This window comes from Amblyomma mixtum, chromosome 4, assembly GCF_055824585.1.
Source record: "Amblyomma mixtum isolate Tamu chromosome 4, ASM5582458v1, whole genome shotgun sequence".
Lineage (NCBI taxonomy): Eukaryota > Metazoa > Arthropoda > Arachnida > Ixodida > Ixodidae > Amblyomma > Amblyomma mixtum.
The window spans coordinates 107,267,632-107,286,739 of NC_143015.1; the positions used below are offsets into that span (position 1 = coordinate 107,267,632).

At 46.5% G+C, this 19,108-nt stretch overlaps 1 protein-coding gene across 6 annotated transcripts in view; it reads right to left on the reverse strand.

Moving 5' to 3' along the window:
* Positions 1-19,108, reverse strand: part of CSN1b (COP9 signalosome subunit 1b) — an 81,548-nt gene that overhangs the window by 48,961 nt on the left and 13,479 nt on the right. For all 6 annotated transcript variants that reach the window (XM_089587401.1, XM_089587400.1, XM_089587402.1 and 3 more), the window contains exons 6-12: positions 16,607-16,684; positions 15,060-15,200; positions 10,360-10,454; positions 8,742-8,847; positions 7,320-7,400; positions 4,100-4,237; positions 2,460-2,546 (exon numbers count right to left, since the gene is read on the reverse strand). In XM_089587401.1, the coding sequence (XP_089443527.1) occupies positions 2,460-2,546; positions 4,100-4,237; positions 7,320-7,400; positions 8,742-8,847; positions 10,360-10,454; positions 15,060-15,200; positions 16,607-16,684 (726 nt within the window). The remainder of the gene's footprint in view (positions 1-2,459; positions 2,547-4,099; positions 4,238-7,319; positions 7,401-8,741; positions 8,848-10,359; positions 10,455-15,059; positions 15,201-16,606; positions 16,685-19,108) is intronic.

Below are 19,108 nucleotides of genomic sequence, written 5' to 3' on the forward strand. Positions count from 1 at the left end.
TAATAATACGGCTAACAAGATAATACTTATAATAAAGAAACACGCACTACCTTGCAGCCATATAAGAAGCTCATAGGGTGCATTTTGAGTGCCTGAGAGTTCACATGCCACACAATCCCAGTACAGTTGATTCAGTTATCCAGGTGTTTATGTCTTGAAACAGATTCAACAAGAAATCCCATTGTCACATTGCCCAAAGGGAATGAATGTGCACAAAAAGATGCAACTGCCATGTTAGATAAGTGCGCAGTACAGAGCACTTCAGTTTCTGTTCCGCTCTGAACCCACTAGCATTCAAAACTGAGCTTAAAGGGACACTGAGGAGAAATTGAAGTTGACTTGCATCGACAGAATACCAGCTCCTGATTACAAAAACACCACTCATACTGACAACAAAGCTCTTGTAACATAGAAAAGAGCAAGAACCAAAATACAGGTATCGCCGCCACAGGCCAAACTCGCAAGTACAAGCGTGGTGACGTCATAGGACAAAACAGTGTGGCTAGAACCAATGGTTCTAGCAACTCTAGGACCCGAGAAGCCACAAATCCCTGAGGCGCAGCCAATGCATGCGCAAATCTCCTTGACGTCGCCAGATGGCGCAACGTATCCGGCAGCTACGCGCACGCCTGCAGCATCAGGACCAATCAGCGCCTGCTCACCGGCGGTAGGCGGGCTCCCGGTATTCCGCTAACGGTAACAAGGTACAGTAAAAGCTCGTTAATTCGACACTGACGGGACCGCGAAAAATTGTCGAATTATCCGAATGTCGAATTATCGAATGAACAACAAAAAACAATGTTTGCCGCAACAGGACGTATACCTTTATTTGGCAAGGAAATCTGTAATCACCGTCTGCTTTTTCGAGCGAATTTGAGCGACTACGATAGCTCTAACAGCTGCCAGGTGCTCCGGGGCACACGCGCCGTCGGGGATTTGTTCACAGAAGTCCTCCCACACGGACAAAGCTTCTGCGGCTTCTTTCACCGTGCACTTCGGCATTTGGGACAACTGCTCACAATCGTAAATCGTCGTCGTTGTCAGCGCCTGTCACTTTAATTATTTCATCCTCGGTCAGCTGACAGGACACAAAGGCGAGGCGCGCAGGCCCTGCGCGCTACCCACCCGAAAGCAGCGCGGGGAGGAGGTGGGGAGGAGGTGAAGGGAGCGCGGCTCCCCGCTTATCTGTTTTTTCAGCCAGCGTCCGCGGGGACGGGGACGGCGTTGTTGCTGGGACCCGCGTCTTATCTTTTCTCTTTATCTGTCCTCTGATCTTTTAACTCTCCTCTATCTGCACATGGCAGCGGTGGTGGCTAGGCTGAGCCAGTAGGCAATCCCTTGCAATTTCCTTTCACCCTTCTCTCAGTCGCAACAAAACAACAACAAGCAGCGCAGTAAACACGCTGACAAAGCGCGCATTTACCAAAAAAGGCGCCGTAAATAACCGCGATCGTAGCGACTGCTGCGACACAACAAAGCACAAAAAAAAAAAGACGCCAGCCGCTTCGGCCGCCGCTAACTCGCTTCCTCGGATGGATGGATAGATGATAATATGACCATACGGATGGCCTATCAGCCGTACAGTAGCGCCGCTCATGGCAGTGTTTTTTTTCTTTTTGCTCTCGGCAAACCGGCTTGGCGGGCTGCGGAGTGAAGTCGAATTAACCGACACACGGCAAAATTTGTTCGAATTAACGAGAGGTTCGCCCCATAGTCTTCTATGTATAATTGTAGGGACCTCGCGCGCGCGTCGAATTATCCGATTTTCCGAATTAACGGGGGTCGAATTAACGAGCTTTCACTGTACATGGTATGCTAAAGGTGTCTATTTGCGAGAACTTCGTTGACGACTTCGAGAACGGGATCCATCGTAACGCTGGCAAAACGCCGGTGCAAACGTAAACGAAGCGGCGGTAGCGATGGCCGCAATAGCCGATAGATGCCTTCAACGTGCAGCCGGCGGTAGCTTTCTTTTCGGCTGCTTCTAGGCCGTTCTGCTGGCCGTCAGAAATCACAGAGTCTGCGTTACGTCATGTTTCACGTCACTTAGTCCTGTGTCGTCATAGGAGAATCCCAAGTTTGAATCAGAGCGGCGGGAAAAACTTTTTCAACTTCAAATCCAAATTTCTTAGAAATAAATGCATCTTTCGCTGCCAGCCAAGTGGCAACACTGCCATGAAATGCCGAACTATTGGATTTTGCTATAAAAAAAAATATTAATAGAGATCTCCTCAGTGTCCCTTTAACAGCTAAAGCAATCATCATTTAATCACAGCATTTGCCTGAGCTAACTTTGCACTGTTGTGTATATCAAGCAAGTCTCAGAACCTTCACCTGCTCGCAGACCATAGTGCTGGGCAGTAAACTGACAAGCCTTCTGTATCATCAACCCAAGGCAATCACACTGAGCAAGCAAGACCAAAACAGTCGAATAAGAAAGGCAAGAAGGGAGTCCTTACAGCAGTCCTGCGCTTGTAGTCCTTCCCCATTGCAAGTGCTCGTTCAAAGGTCGTACTCCTCTGGTCAATATCCTTGGCGTAAAGTATCTGTCAAGCAGCATCAGCAACAATCAATAAATAATCGAGACAATGTAAAACTGCGGCAGGGCCAATACAAGCACAGCCTGTGACAGCAAACCGAGGCATCGACAGTGCAAACATTTGCTGAACTGCAATCAAGGCAAGAGCAACAAAGAAGCCGTCCGTTACCACAAAATAAGTCTCCTATAAGATAAGGTTTCCATCAGCCTTCAAACATATCATAAGTGACAGCCTAAACAAGTGGCCCCAACAGTAGTATGAGAGTAAAAAGAACAGCTCTCGTCAACACCAACCACACCGCTGAAGTCGAGTCCCGCTATAACGAAATTCACGGGACGTGCGAAAAATTCGGCTGAAGTGGAAGCTTCAGTATTGTGAAATCGGGCCAGAACATTGACGCATTGCACTGGATAGTTCAGGAACAGTGTTTATTTTCCAGGTCTGCCAGCTTTAGTCTTGCACTGTTTCGAAATGATGAGCACCGTGGTGCGATTTTCGTGGTACTCCGGAAACAGTGCGCATATTTCTCTACATTAAACGCATTATAGCAGGAGCACATTAAAGATGCGCACCTGCTTTCATCCTGCAAGAATCTGTACTGAGACCACACTGCCTGCTGCCTGGCGGCATTTCGACCAGGCACGCACGTTGCATGGGGTCACATGCACCTCGGAGTCTACGCTTTAGATGACGTGCCAGAAATAAGGTTGCTCCAATTATTAAAAGATGTCTTGCTATGCGTGGCAAAAACATTCTGGCAGAGTGTCAGTTTGTTGAGACTCCACCTAGAATCACCGTCAAACTGCCATTTACACAGCAGCACCTGTATTAGGTCTGTGGCATCGGTAGGTCATTCCGCACCACTTGCTCAGTGTCGCTAGGCCTAACGTGCTCCTACTGCAGCAACGGACAAAGCACTCTGGTACTAGCCACTCCAAAATAAATGTCGAAATGGACAGCAAGAGCTAAAAAATTTTCAAGAAGTAGAACTCTATCCCAGTTCTCCTCAACTCAAAGCTTCATTCTTCTGACCACACACTGAGAGCTCCAACTCGCCATGCTGAAGAGATTGTTCAAGGGCCCTTTATGGTATCCCTAAAACACTTTTATTGACCTGCTTCTGCATTCTGATCAAACTTTCGGACACTCTTTGGCCTGCGTCACATTAGAATGTCATCTGTTAAGACAGCCGAGCATAAAATCCTTCCACTAGTGGCTTTCTAGCAGGTCAAAAAAAAAAAGAAGAGCCCACCCTGCAGCTAAGCTCCTGTAAAAGGTTTACAAGGCACCCAACAATGATCAATGAACAGGGCGTGGCATGTGCTGCTATAGGATCAATGCCGTTCAGCTAAAAACTGCAGTGGGACTGAAGGCACAGCTAACCAAAGCCTAGAAGCACTTCCAATGGTAGAGCGAGTCCTGTTCGTAAGCTCTTAAAAACATCACGATAGAAATAACAGCATCAGGGATGAAAAAAAACATCGCAGTTGAAAAACAATGATTCCTGGGGACCTTCTAGCAAGGTGGGTGACATGAACACAGTGGCAGGGCAATAGTACCTTGTTGTGGGAGTCTATCCGTGCCTGGATCTGTCCGTCGAGGATCAGCTGCATGAGCTCCTCTTCAAGGGCACCCAGGGTGGTGTTGAACGCCTGCGCCATCTTGGTCATGTCGGCCGACAGGTAGGGGCTGAAATACTGCAGCAGAAGGAAAATTACTCCTGGGGGAAGATGAGTCAGTCCGAGGAAATGATCAACTGCAAATGGAAAGAAAAACGGGGTTAATGGTGCAATTTAAAAGGAACAGTGGGACATCATTAATTAACTCCAAGGAAATTAAAAATCTCAACAAACTGGACTGAAAACTAAAGGAAGCCACTTTTGTTGCCAATATTCTACGTCTTTTGAGGCCAAATTAAATTTTTTGAGCCCAATACTTTTCCACGGCTTTTACTGACTTTGCCAAAGCCATGCAAGGAAACAGCTGAACAGAACACCCTCTCTTCCATGTGCCTCCTTCCGAAAAAAAAAAAAAAAAAGAGTCCAAAGTGGAAGCAAGTGGAACTGCGGGAAGACAGGTGTATTTTTCGTATAAGTCCATCTAACTAAATAAATTCCACACTAATTTTGAAAACCCCTAAAATCCTACAAATTCATGCCACTGTTCAAATAATAGTCAGCAAAACATGAACCCCGGCAGAGTTCTAGAGAAATGGCATTGCCTTTCAAAAACGCTTAGCAGTTTTTCCAATGGTTACACGCCTCCAGTTTTCAAAAATCGATCTATTTTCGTTTTCTTTCCTTCTGTGCATTTTTGCTTGGCTCCAAACATTCATGGTCCGCTATGAAAACATCAATTCTGTCCTTTTCAGCCTGAAAACAATAATTTCCTACCATAAACATTCAACACTATGAAACTCAGATAAGGCAAGTACAGGTGCCGTCAAAAGTAAAATGGAAAGCAATATTCACGAAAAGTTTAGTCGAAAAGTTTAGCCCCCCCCCCCCCCCCCCCAATTCATGCATCCTTGAATACATATGTGCAGCCTAATTGTGATTTTGCGAATTGCACTGCGCACCAACAAGCATGGACCATTATGCTTTAGATTTAAAGAAATTAAATTTTCTTGACAATGTCACCTTCCGAGTGTACGTGGTACCGGCCGGCATTTCTTGCTCTTTTTTTTTTCCATTTGTTAACCTGGCACCACAAAACTGACAAGCCGCAGGGGCAAAATGCTAAAAAAATGCCTACAGTTGAAGATTTCAGTGCACATGAAAGAACCCTAAGTGAGTGCTTTAAATTAATCCGTACACGTCCCACAAGCAGGCCACACAGCCCACTCTCTAAACACGAATACGCCTATATGGGAGTAAAAAAGGGAGTAAGATGTCCTCTAGGACAGGCAGTGCACTAGAGGACACGCACTCCCTTTTTTACTCCTTTCCGTTTAGAGTGTACCTCACTACGACACATAAAAATTCAATCAATTAAAGGGGGAAGCTGGTCTCAGAAGAAACATTCAAACTCGGTTTTATTCGAAATCCCGCGTAATTCGAAGGTTTTCGGCGGTCTCAACAGTTTCCATGCAAAATTTGCCGGATAATTTGAACAGCCAGCGCGCCCCTCTCCGGATAATACGTAGGTTTAAACCATGGCCTCAGTGATTCGCGACCAGAAAAATGCGTTGCCAGTCTCTGAGGCCAGTATAGTTGAGTTGCTGGAGTCGCAGCCAGGTGGCACTGTAAATCAATTTTCGGTTTCCGGTGGTTTGTTGTGCCTCAGCAATCTGCACAGTCGACTACCAGTCTCGGAGGCTAGCTTTAGTTGACAAAGCAACAACCAGGTGCTGCTAGGTCACAATTTTTCTGGCTCCGTTTCCGTTGTTTGTCTAGCTCGTGGCAGGCGCTGCTCGTAGTGTTTTGATTGTTCGGTGCCGTGATCGAACGTGTTCTGTGTTCAGGCACGTTTATACTCCGACGTAGCGAGCGCTCGCGCGGCATGGCTATGACCGCGGACGTGTCCGGCGGCTTCGGCGCACTCTGACCGCACCGTGGAGCATGTCTCTATTTCGCGCCGAGCGCGCCGAAGCCGCCCACCCAGAATGCACTGCGCATGCCTCCCGCACCACTCGCCTCCTCTCCCAGGCGGCGTGTCGAACGAAGAACGTTCTGCGCTCGCGTCGGAGCTCCACTCCAAGCAGTGCCCCCAATCAAAGGGTGGCAGAAGAGCGAGCGTACCCCCCCCCCCCCCCCCCTCTCTCCCGTAGCCACAAGTAGCAGTCGCGTCGGAGCGCCTGGCGTAGCATCGCTGATCTGACGTATCCGACCACAACCGGCTCTCGCCCGCGCGCCGAGAACGTCGGAGTATGTACGCACCTCTAACTACCGCGCCAAGCAGTCGTGCATCGATGACTACTTCAAGTGACCGTTTTTCAGGCAAAATAAAGGTGCAGTGTTGATGCAGCCATGTTTTGTACGTTTATTTCTCATTTTTCGTCGATTTTTGATAATTCGAAAACCCGGTTAATTCGATGATTTTTCGCGGTCCGACAGACTTCGAATTAACAAGGTTCTACTGTATTTTTGCATGCTGATACCAAATAAGTAATTTAATTTTACGTAAAACAAGTCCTTATGCACTCATATAATATGTTATGTTACTTTTTGCCAACAGCTTTAAATAAATTTTGCTGCAGGAAACTTGCTAGGACGCATGCCATTGGCTTGTCTTGACTTCAAACTATGCAATAAGGGCAAAATCATTATCCTGCCCATCATAGAAGTTGAGTTACAGGCTTTTGAATTCGACGCTTCACAAATGGGAAGAAACTGATCATTTCAATATCCTATAACTCACCTCCTATAACCGGCAGAATGATAATTTTACCCTTGTTGCACAGCTTGATGTCAAGAGAAACCAATGGCATGCAATCTATCAAGTTCCCTGCAGTAGAATTTCTTCCAAACCCTCAGCAAAAGTTACCTAACATGTTGCATAAGTGCACAAGGATTTGCTGTACATAGAATTAAATTACATATTTGGAATCAGCACACAAAAATGCATGTTCCCTGAAGATTTCACAGTTGTGACTTCATTAATAAAACTCATCTCTAAGACCCTTTTCCCCCCAGAAGAATGCCTAGAAAATATGGAAGAAGGACTGAAAGATCTGAGACTGCTCAATGAAGAGGAGGGACCCACTTAGTCTTCACAAAGAAAAAAACAATAGGGCACGATTTTGCACTCAGTGAGAAGAATCGTCGCAGGTAAGCTGACCTGTATGAGGGCCCTGTTCCGGATCTGCGTGTACAGCGTGTTCACATGGGAGGCCAGGTAGAGGTCCAGCAGAAGGTTGTCCTGCAGAGAGAGGGGGGGGGGAGACAACAACGTGTAACTTAATGCAGAACCACGTCCGCACCACATGGGCCACAGCCACAGTTCAATAGAAGAAACGATTTGTTTCGACAACAAGCAACATGACCACAGTAAATAAGAAGCTATGAAGTGGACAAGAGAAATAAGACATATATTAAGAGAATGATTTTCTAATGCATTGCGATTCTGCATCAGGATTATGTGTAACTATGACTGTATGCCCTGAGAAGAAGAAAATTCCAAGCCTTTTGGTCTCTTACAACCACTTGATTCTTGCCTTCACTAGCCCTTTCAAGTACAGCATCTATGACTGCGCACGTCACTTTTCTCTTCTTTTTTTCAAAGCGTCTAGCGCTGTTTTCATGAAGTCAGTGATGCCAGCTACACTTCAAATCTCTGCTGGATCGAACAAGCAGGGCCATTTCGCATCTAAAAAAAAAAGTTCAGACTTTTCCAAAGCAAGATATGGAGATAGATGTCAAGAAGCCCTATGACAAGCTGTGTTACTTCTCTGACAGAGTGGAACGTTCTAATTAAAGGACACTGCAGCTCAGCTTTCATTGTGGAAACAGGCTTGAATAATAAAGAATAATTACCAAGCCACATCCGTGTTTGATGCAACAATAAGGCTGCAAACCAGTGAGCATAGATGTGTGCGGCATGCATGCATTCCTAAACTTTTTGAATCATTCATATACAGTATAGCAATTATAGTATGATCAGTCCCAAACTAAAATGGGTATGAAGAAGTTTGGTTTATTGGGGTTTAACGTCCCGAAGCGACTCAGGCTACGAGGGATGCCGTAGTGGAGGGCTCCGGAGAATTACGACCACCTGGGGTTCTTTAGCGTGCACTGACATCGCACAGTACACGGGCCTCTAGAATTTCGCCTGCCTCCATCGGAATTTCGATGGAGGTGAAATTCTGGAGGCCCGTGTACTGTGCGATGTCAGTGTACGTTAAAGAACCCCAGGTGGTTGAAATTTCCGGAGACCTTCACTACGGCGTCCCTCATAGCCTGAGTTGCTTCAGGACATTAAACCCCAATAAACCAAACTTCTTCATACCCATTTTAGTTTGGGACTGATCATACTATAATTGCTATATATGAATGATTCAAAAAGTTTAGGAATAAAAAAGGGAGCTTGGGTAGAAGCAGGCACAGATATAATAATTGCTTGGGGAAGCCAGAAAGCACTCCAAGGAACTGAAGGGCTTTGCAGAACGAAGTTGAGAACTCCTGCCCTTGGCTGTTAATCTCCCATTACCACAACTGTAGAAACTACCTCCGACCAACATGCGATTAACCACCGCCGACTCACCTTGATCTCGTTGAGCAGAGTGAGGCAGGTGGCATACTTGGAGTCGTAGAACTTGAAGATGATGTCCCTCAGCTGAGGCTCCAACTCCAGGAAAAGCTTGAAGGAGCTGAGAGAACAGACACAAGGCATCACACAAAAAAAACCACCATCAGAACTATTGCATCAAAACCAGTGAGACAAGCAACTACGGTAATACATGTTAGATGTCAACCACTGCTCTCCGACCAAATCAATAAAGTGATAAGGACTAAGTTGCCTAAGGTTAGAACAATGAGTATGCCCCTGCTACTGCAAAGCACACAAGAATCCCATGCAAATTTGGGCACATAGAATGCTTCAAGCTTGTGTGGCCCAGTCCCTGTAGGCACACATCTGGGTTTTTTTTTTTTTGGTTTTTATGCCGTTTAACAATGCCCTAGAGCGACTCGGGCTATGAGAGATGCCGTAGCGGAGGACTCCGGATAAATTATACCACCCAGGGCTCTTTAACATGCACTCATACTGCACAGTATACAGGCCTCTCACATTTCGCGTCCAATCTAAATGCGACCACCGCGGCCAAGATCGAACCAGCCTCTTGGGTCAGCAGCCGAGCACCACAACCGCTGAGCCACCGCGGTGTTTGCAATAAGCAGACATAACACCTTCACGCAGATTCTGAATGACTCAAAACTGCCCCTTTGGCCGAATTCTCAGAACACCTAGGGCTAGCCTTCCTCACTTCACCGTTCACGTTTCTCTGGAACCAGCAGACAACATGAAGGAGCGAACGACTGAGGGAAAGCCCAAGAAGACAAGGTCCAGGTTAAAAATTCTATGCACTGTAGTGATGCAGCAAGACAGTACAAAGCACCACTTGTTCAGCACGTGTCTGTTATCACTAAAATACAAACACACATAAAAAAGAAAACATTATTATGAGAATCCATCCAAACGGATGTACAAGACTTTCCGGAGAGCTCCAAGCTCCATGCTAAAAGCTTATTCCTCTTTGACAGGTGCTAGTAGCACACAAAAGCATTGTGGGGAAGCTGCATGAAAGAAGCCCAACTCAGGCTCCCTGCTTCCATACAGTTCTCTGCATCTATGCGGCTGCAAAGTAAAGGGCGTCCACTGTGGAAACTCTGCAGCAGTTTTTTTTTTCTGCTTCTTTCCCATCCTATTAAGACATTATTCACAGTGCTCCACAACAAAAAAAACCATTATGAAAATCCTTCAAGCTCAACAGCAGTAAACCGAAAACCGAGCGTTTTAGTGACGAGCGCGCAAGACGCTCCTGGGCAAACCTGACGAGAATGAACGTTCCGTTCCAAACATTTCTCGCACAATGTTCCCTCAGGGCTCCTGAACTGAATGGCGATCAGGGTCAAAAACACCTGAAGTTTTTAGAGGACACTCGCCTTATAGGACAGGGGTAGACACACAATCATTCATGTCAGTGACTTAGGCAGGTCAGCTGCTGACAGCTAATCCAGCTTAATCCACCTAATCCAGCCTGTACACTCACGCCACCATCGCCCATCAAAACTGGGGGCAAAAGGGCCACAGCAAACAAAGCCAGGGCAAGTCAAGCCAAGAAAGAAAAAAAAAGAGGAAGCCCCAAGACAGTGTTGCCCACCTGCTGGAGATGACGTTGCGCAGCAATTCCTGGCGATCGAACGAAGCCAGCGCGCAGAGTCCACCATACATGGCAACATTGTTTGGGGACAGCATCTAAAACACAAGCAGGACAAAAGAAGGAGGTGAACACTTGGGTTACCCAGTAAGTTCAGTGCAGTGCATCAATTTGTTTCAATTGCTTTATCCATTTCAGGTCGCTGCCTCCAAAAGCAGGCTAAGGTCGGTCTAATACAGCTTTACCGGGCCTCTCTCCTTCCAGCGATCAGGCAAGATTATAAAAGGAACGACAAGTACAGTGATGTGATTGGTCAAGGTCGCTTTGCAGCAGCTTTTGGAGCAGCCAAAAGTGCTTCCCGGTGCAGAAAAGTGGGTGTTTGACGTAGATATGTACTGTATTTTCCAGTGTACAAGTCAAAAAATTTTTTTCTTCAGTGTGACTTATATACAGCAAAAAATGACATGCCACCGCGCACCATCTTTTGCCATTCCTAGTAACGATGTTTGAAAAGAAAATCATTGTGTAGAAAAGAAGGATCGAGTTACTATACAGTTTTAGCCCAGCGCTAACCGCTACCATGATCCGCTTCAGCGGGGAGCAAACCACACCTGCACAGATAGCTGACTGCGGAAGCAGTTAATGGTAGTGGAATGCACTATGCTAAAACTTTTTAAAATGCTACCTTAAGGCTAGATTCCCATAGTCTCTCAACAGCCAGTCTGTGCTGCAATGGCATCCAGTCCAGTCATATTCTCAAAAGCTTCGATTTCAGTGTCACCATCCGCATGGCTTTGCATGCGTCATGCATTGTTTTTACTCAACATGACCCCATCCAAAAGGCGAGGAAGCCACGATGCAAAAATGAAGTTGCATGCCGTTGAATATGCACTGGAGAATGGGAACCAGGCAGCAGGAAGACAGTTCGACACCAGTGAGAATTATTATCTATGTCTATGAACTCTTTTTTTATAGGGCTACGAAGCGAACCCCACAATGCCATTTGCCCACTTTGGACGAGCAAGGACGTGGAAGCCAAGACCGGCACTGTTTGTGAATGTTTTTGCCACGCACATTACCAGCATGCCCTCTACACCATAAAATGACGAGAGTAAATTCCTTCGTGCTGCAAGCCTATTTCGCATTTCTGCTTTCACTACGTGGCGTGACAATAGACCCGGCCAGCTTGATATGCAGCACGCATAAGCTCATGAAGGATAATATGTGGAATGCGAGAATTTTGCAATGTAGATACAAAATTCTGGCACAGGCTTTGAATCTACAATCTACAAAATGTATATCTACAAAATGTATATAATCGAGAATAAATAGTAAAAAAAAATTAGGAACAGTACTTTGGTGACAGCATCACACTCACAACTGGAAAATGTTCAATAGAATTTCACGAGCGACGGTGATAAACAAGCTAAGAGCAGCACCAATAAAGATAGAAATCAACTTCCGCCGCCTCTGCAAGAGAGTGCCCAAAAATTACCGAACGTTACTTCCTAATGCGAGATTTGAGCCCAGCAAAAAGCTGTTTCACCTTTTCGATAGATTGAGGCAAAGAAATCGAGCAACACATGTATGCGCTATCACAGAGTTTTTTTTTTATTTTTCACACGTATTCCTTTAACAAAGATTCCACTAACAGTTCTTGACAGTCATGAATGAAGCTTTGTGGTCGGAGAAATAGACTCATATATGTTCGACTTGGTACACCAATGCTTGATTCTCAAAGACGAGATCTATACAAGTGCCTCGCGAGGTTGTCACAGCCGTGGGACGCGTTACGAGCGAGAGGAACGGGATGTTCTCCCGCATAAGTGTTAGGAAATTGCTGTTTGTCTTTATGTCAACATTAAAGTCCCCCACTACTAACATCGGTGTGGATCGATGGACGGTTAATGCGAGTTGCAGGAAGTGCACGACGTCTTTCGTGAGTGCGGTAGGGGCGAAGTAGGCAGCTACTACCAGCAAGCCGTTGGGCAACTTTGCGGCGCACAGTTCGCCAAGTTCATGTGACGTGCCAAACATTTCGACTGGTATTGCAGAGAGACCTGTGCGCAAGTAGATAGCGACTCCCGCCGCTCTGTTGTGGTCTCTGCGAGCACCACAGCAGTATAGGAAATCTATGATTTCGAGAGGCTCTTCGGGATCCATCCAGGTTTCAGCAAAGCAAAGTACAGAGGAATGGCGCAGAATGTGATCGTGGTGTACGTCCTTGGCATGTGCGGCAAGGGAGCGTACGTTAAGAATGTGGTTGTGAATGATGAATCAAGTGCTGCCAGCGAATGACGCGTCCATTGGCTATCTGCGTGTGTTACTGATGTGTGGTTAACATGTTAAGCTTCGCCTGTAAGAGTGGAACGCGACAGCGTCTTGCAACGCTGCCAGGGAGTCCACAGAACGCCATCGCCAATTCGGCTGTACGCCTTGCTGGACGGTAAATTTATTTTTTGAGGAAAGGAAATGTATCTCTCTCGCATATCTGGGTGGACACCTGCACCTCGCCGTAAGGGAAAGGGGGAAGATGGGAGTGAACGAAGACGCCGTATTAGCTAGAGGCGCCTTTGTTCATTCCAAACCATTCAGCTGGCATTACGGAGTGACTAGCGTGCTCGTATCGCACTCCGGAGACCCTGGTTCGATTCCCCAACTCGACGAATTTCGTTCTCGGTTTTATTGATTTATGCGGTCTAACTAGAAAGGTTAATTAGGCTATTTCATATTTATATTATTGTATTTCTATCCATCGTGTTCTGTCATTAACCTGTCAATTGTTGGAACTGTCTAGGATGTTCGACACAACGTATATGAAACGAGCAACGTCTTACTGAGTGGGGAAGTGCGTGGTGGTGGAGGGAACGCGCCTTCGTACTTATCTGTTTTTTTCAGCAGCGTCTCCTTCCGCGGACGCTGTTGTCGCTGCGGCGTGCGTCTTTCTTTTCTTTTCTTCTGACCTCTTCATTCTCCTCTATATTAATTAGGCTAATTGATTAATTAAGCAATTAACTAAACTCAGTCCAACTTAGTTGCAGCATCACTATACGATCCCTTTGATTGGTTGCATGGTTACTAGCCAAAGTACAATTGGCCCCATTTGAAATTCGCGCACTGTGACGTCACGAGCATTTCGACCAATTGAAAAGCGTGACATTGGGGGCAGAGCTGGTTACGAGGCCGACGCCGACGACGACGCGAAACCCAGGAACGGACGCCAAAGAGCTGCGCTCTAAAACGTTTTTGGCATATTTTTGTGGCACTAAGGGTAACTAGACATCACTGAAGTGAGTTCTGGCTGGTTTCTGATATAAAAGCACCATTTCCTGTCGACATAACTGCGGTTGCAACAAGCAAATTGCCGGCGAATAGATGGCATTGTTTGGAGGAGTGCCTTTGCACTGTGACCTCCCCCAAGCTGCAGCGCACGATTCTACCTCACAACGGTGCTGTGATTGCAGTCAGCCCATAACAAACGATACGTGCTCTTTGCTCATCTTGCCCCCCAAAATATTGAGAGACAAATTTATTTCGTCAAGGTTTCCCATTCCGCGCTTTGAGGGACGCCGTTTCGCGGCCACCGCTGGCGCCGCGTCATCAGGTTTATCGGAGATCTCGATCTATCGCGCGCGCCGTATCTGCACAGTCACGATTACGCTGTCTGTACGCGGCAGGAATCGCCCTGATCACTTCTCGCAGTCGGGCTATAAGCAGCGTTATCAGGTCATCACGAAGCGCGCTTCGCTGATTGTAGATAACGGGTCCGTGCAATAGATAACGGGATGCGCTTCGTATCTATACCTTTCGCTCCCTCAGGATGAGTGTTCAATCCTCGCTGTCAGGCTAAGCATCGCCGGTTACGGCGTTATCGGACCGTCCTGGAGCGTGGCTGCTGAATGTAGACACAAGGATGCAACGATACAGTGTTCCCAGCGCGCTTCGGATCAATATCTTTTAGTGCTTTTAGACTAAGACTTGCGTAAATTGAAATATTTCGCACTTAGCGCCCCATAAACCTCACTTCGCCGTGACAGTGGGACTGCCCGACCCACACAAAATGGCGCCGGGCTGCAAACGGTCGACGCCGTCAACCAACCGAAAGTCGCCATTTTGGTCACGTGATTTTGAGAACCAATAGCAGAGCGCGTTTTGCTCAATTTTGTTTCTTTGTATGCCGCTGCTTGGGCTTGCTCATAGTTGCCAACCGGAGTATGGAAATAGCCTGAATCGAGACCTTTCAAACGAAACCAAAATGGCGCCGGCGGAGCGCGTATTTTTCGAACTGCGGGCAGTCAAAGTTCGGTGCGATTAGACCTCAATTTAAAGTGCCGCGCGCGCGGTTTCACGTCTTTGGAACGCTATAACTCATGAATTAGGCGGTATTTTTCAACAAAAATTTGTAGATAGCTGCGCAATCACCTCAGGATCGCGAAAATGAAAAGATTGAAAATGCGATTTTTTGACCAATTTTCGGCTGCAAAGAGCCGTGTCCCCCCTTAAGAGGGAACTTCAACTGCCTAGTTCCGGGTGATGTCACAAGAGGGCACTAGTGGATCGCGCCCTCTCGTGAAGTCATCATCATCGTCAATGATGATACACAGCAGCAAGGTGTCAGGCAAGGGCTTTTACAATGCTGGAACTACGCAGCAAAGTAAGCACCAGAGTCACCTCCCATTGTGTGCACAACTCTGGAGACTCACGTCGGGGAAGTCGCAGTGGTCAAAGCTGGCCTGCAGGAAGTTCTTGGCCGCCGACTTGTACTTCTTGGTGGCGAGCTCGGCCAGACCGGCAGCGCACCGCAGCTTGGTCACAATGCTCTGGTGCGTGTCCTTGGCGTGGCCCTGAAAGGAGAAAGGCAGGCAGGAAGCGCAAATGACTTAAAGGTGTAGAGTTCGTTTGAAGGTGCTCCAAAGAAAATTCAAATTTCTGCTCATGGTACAAAAATCGATTGTTTGGTATGTTTCGTTCAGCGGTAAACGATACATTTAGTATTTTTGGTGTCTGCGCTGTAGACGACACCAGGCTGTGTTGAAGCAAGCGCGTGCCTGCTGGCTTTGTTGCCCACTGTACGGACACCTGCAGTAGCACTTGAAAAAAAAAAAAACGGTTCTTTCTTTTCCTTGCCTGACATCCGACTGAAACTAGCGACATCAAGATTGAGAAAGACTCTGTGATCGCCGTTTGGAAGTGAGCTGTGCTGCAGCTTAGCCCTAGAGCGTGCTTGTGAAAACAGCGGATGGTCACGACACCCGTACACTTCACCTTTCAGCATTTCCTAGCTCACAAATGTTCCCTTTCTGGAGAAAGCAGCCTCTTTTGGCATTGAAATGCCGCAATCAACACCAGCCAACTACAACTTGTCCTTAGCGGTGCTTTAAGACAAACACACTGGAACCATGTGGGTCTGGTCATCTTGCCAGAAGTTCAGCTCAACAGCAGCCGAGATGATGCCAGGTTGTACAACAGAGAACATAAGAGTGTAGAGTAAATCACTACTGAGCTGCTTAACGCCCAACAGACTTGGACAAGCCAGAACCACCATGAGCTGACTGTCATTTGGGGTTCACGATGAGACCTGCTTGTCATGTTTTCTGGCAATCTCTGCGCGGCTTAACAGGGCTGCTGCATTCTGCCACTTCGAATTATGCGGTCCGTTTTACATAAGAAATTACGGGACTGCAGAAATTCTCCAAATTATCTGGGATTTCGAATTAACCAAGTTCGAACCATCGAGGTTTTACTGTACGCAGCAATGGCCAAGAGCAACACTGATCAGTGTTTTGAAAGCTGCATCACTCACAAACACAAATGAAAACCCATAAAAGCTATGCAGACAGGCAAACCTGAAGTTTAACTCCCTGCACTGACATGTGGGCTTTTCTCATTTCTTCCTTTGTCTTTCAGCATGGTAAACTTGATCACCAACCCATTTTTTGGACTGGCAAGGATAGGAAACCAGTCCAAACAGTCGTGCAGTGCTAGAAAACGAACCCTTCCAACAACTCCAGCGTTTTAGACGGTTGCACGAAGCTGTCACCATAATTCAGCTGTCCAAATTTTTTGTGCCCAAGAAGTTGGTCACAGGCTGTACCTCAACAAGCAACTGTGACCATTTGCCCACTACAACTGAAGCTACCAAGTAAACAGCCAAAAGACTCAACATTATTTCATTCCCTTTTACTAGTTCAGTTTCTGTCACTTCAATTATCAAACACTAATTTTACTATTATTAGGAAGGTCCACGTACCTCTGCAAACTCTGGGGTAGCCTCTGCCTTGTTGACGTATGTCAGGACATGGGACCAGTTCTGCAAGTAGATGCTGACCTGGGGAGAAAGGAAAAGAACAAAAAAATTAGCTGCGGTTCAACTACTGCTGAACCTGGTTAGAGAGTGAAAGCTGTGGCATATAGGGCAACAAAACGCGGCTTGGCTTCTGTAACGTTGAGTGCGTTCCGGACTCTGGATAGACAGGGCGCCAACCCTGCCACCCTGACAGGTGGCAGTTAATGGTTGATTGCGAGAGTTCGCTCTCCCAATGAACACTGCGCCCTCTTGCAGCAGTACCACGTGTCTGCCACAACTTTGTCAGCGCTAACGCATGCAGCCTACATCTCTCTCTCTCTCATCCTCCCACATACCTATAAACACGATTCAGGTGTCCACTGATCCAGGAAGCCAGTTATGCTTCCTTTCTTCAAAAACCATTGGTCTAGAATGTCAACGCCAATGAACACAACGAACGTCGATGGCCTATGGCTTCACTGCCGCGTCTCTGCCACAACGTTGCCAATGCCAACGCATGCAGCGCACATCTGTTAGTATACCGCCACGTAGCTTAAAGCGACAGGCAATCACCGTCCCATGGGGCCACTCATGCACCTTTCCTTTGCTTTCGAAGCTGGTGCAGCTCCAGAGCAGCTGAAGGTCGCTCAAAGTCAAAGCGATGTGGTCGGCGAAACTCTGGAAACATACCGTAGTAAAGCTTTCACTTTAAGAGGCCTCTCAAGGCAAACAGCTGTCGCACATTAATGGCAGTGTGGCAGATGCAAAGCTGGCACATTTACTCTTCTCAGTACCGTTTTATGCCCGAGGACTGAAGCCTAACTGGGAGGGCAACCTGTGACCTTTGTCAGCATAAGACCTCTCACCCACTCGAGGCAAACTCAAATTTGGCGCCTTCAGCAAAAAAGGAGGTTGCTTCTAAATGCCATCCAGCATCATCTCCGTAACAGTGGGAGTGCATGAAAGACACCCATGTGGCACCTGCTTGTAGAGCAGCTCGGTGCAAACTAGTCACCACCGCTCACAGCTGTGGAAAAGAAATGGGACGCCGTTCTTGTGTGCTGCCCGAGAAAATATATCCGACAGCTTCATAGCAAGAAGCAGACTGATCAGCCATAAAGCATTAACAAGAATAATAAAACAGACCACCACCGAGGTCAAGAAAAGCTTCTGAATGCCACTGCACGGACATGCATCTCAAACCCTTCTGCGGCCAAGCACAAACACGACTTTCCTAGTTCCAGAATGGCAGCTAGAACTTCACTTACGATGTGCTAATTCATTAATCCTACTGGTACCATTTCACACACCAAAGCTCAGTCCCAGCTACAAGGCATGCTGTAGTGGCGGGCTGTTGACCAAGTCCGACCAGCTGGTGTTTTTTTTTACAACAATCAAAATCTGAGTACACAGCGTTTTTTTTTTTTTTAATTTAACACTAGCGTCTTTCAAGGAGTGCCCAACATAGCCAATAAAATTTTCCAGTTCCTCAGCATCATGCAGAGCAAATGAACCATATATTGTCAGCGGAACAAATGCATTTTAAATACTTAGCCTCAGGCGGTCAACATTAACCTTGAGCCCTACACTCCACAGCATGCTTCACAGTCCAAAGAGTTTCCTTTCGCATAGGTATTCAATTAGTTACTAATATATTTATAACTTAAAATATAATATATATATATATATATATATATATATATATATATATATATATATTGTATGTGGACCTAAAAACTTGGCCTAAAACAGTTCCTTTACTTGTCATTTGGAGTGCCACCCTGTTATGATCTATCACAGACTAATTACAACCGGTGGTCTATTGGAGTGACAAGGAGGATACCAACTAAGGGAACAAAAATGTAACTGAGACAGCGTAGTCGGATGTAATGACAAGCAGGAAAAATTTGCAGGGGCAGTGAAGTCAGAGCCGGCACAAGACAGAGGTTGGATGATGATGATGAAAACACAGCCGGCTAACATAGAGCAAGACCAATTCCACACATTTCGGCACTTCATTTATCTCAAAATTTTCCAGTTTTTACGGCTTCCAGTTACTGAGGGCTAAGTGTACTACACCGTTCTGCAACAAATCGGTGTAACGGAGAATGTCAATAAGTGAAGCTGCAGTTCAGTACAGCCATATGTGATAAGAAAGTAAACAGCTACATTTTCTACTAATGAGCTTGCATAAAGAACTACACATTTCTTTTGTGAAACTCCTAGTGACTGGCTGACAACATAAAGACAGTGAGAGACCAGAAAGTAACAAAAACACGAAACCCTGCTTATAAAGGACCTCTCATACAACAGATAAGAACTTTCCAAGCTGCCGCGGTGGCTTAGCGGTTATGGCACTCAGCTGCTGACCCCAAAGATGCAGGTTTGATCCCGGCCGCATTTCAATGGACGCGAAATGTTCTAGACCAGTGTACAGTGCGATGTGATCAAAACTAGGCCTCCACT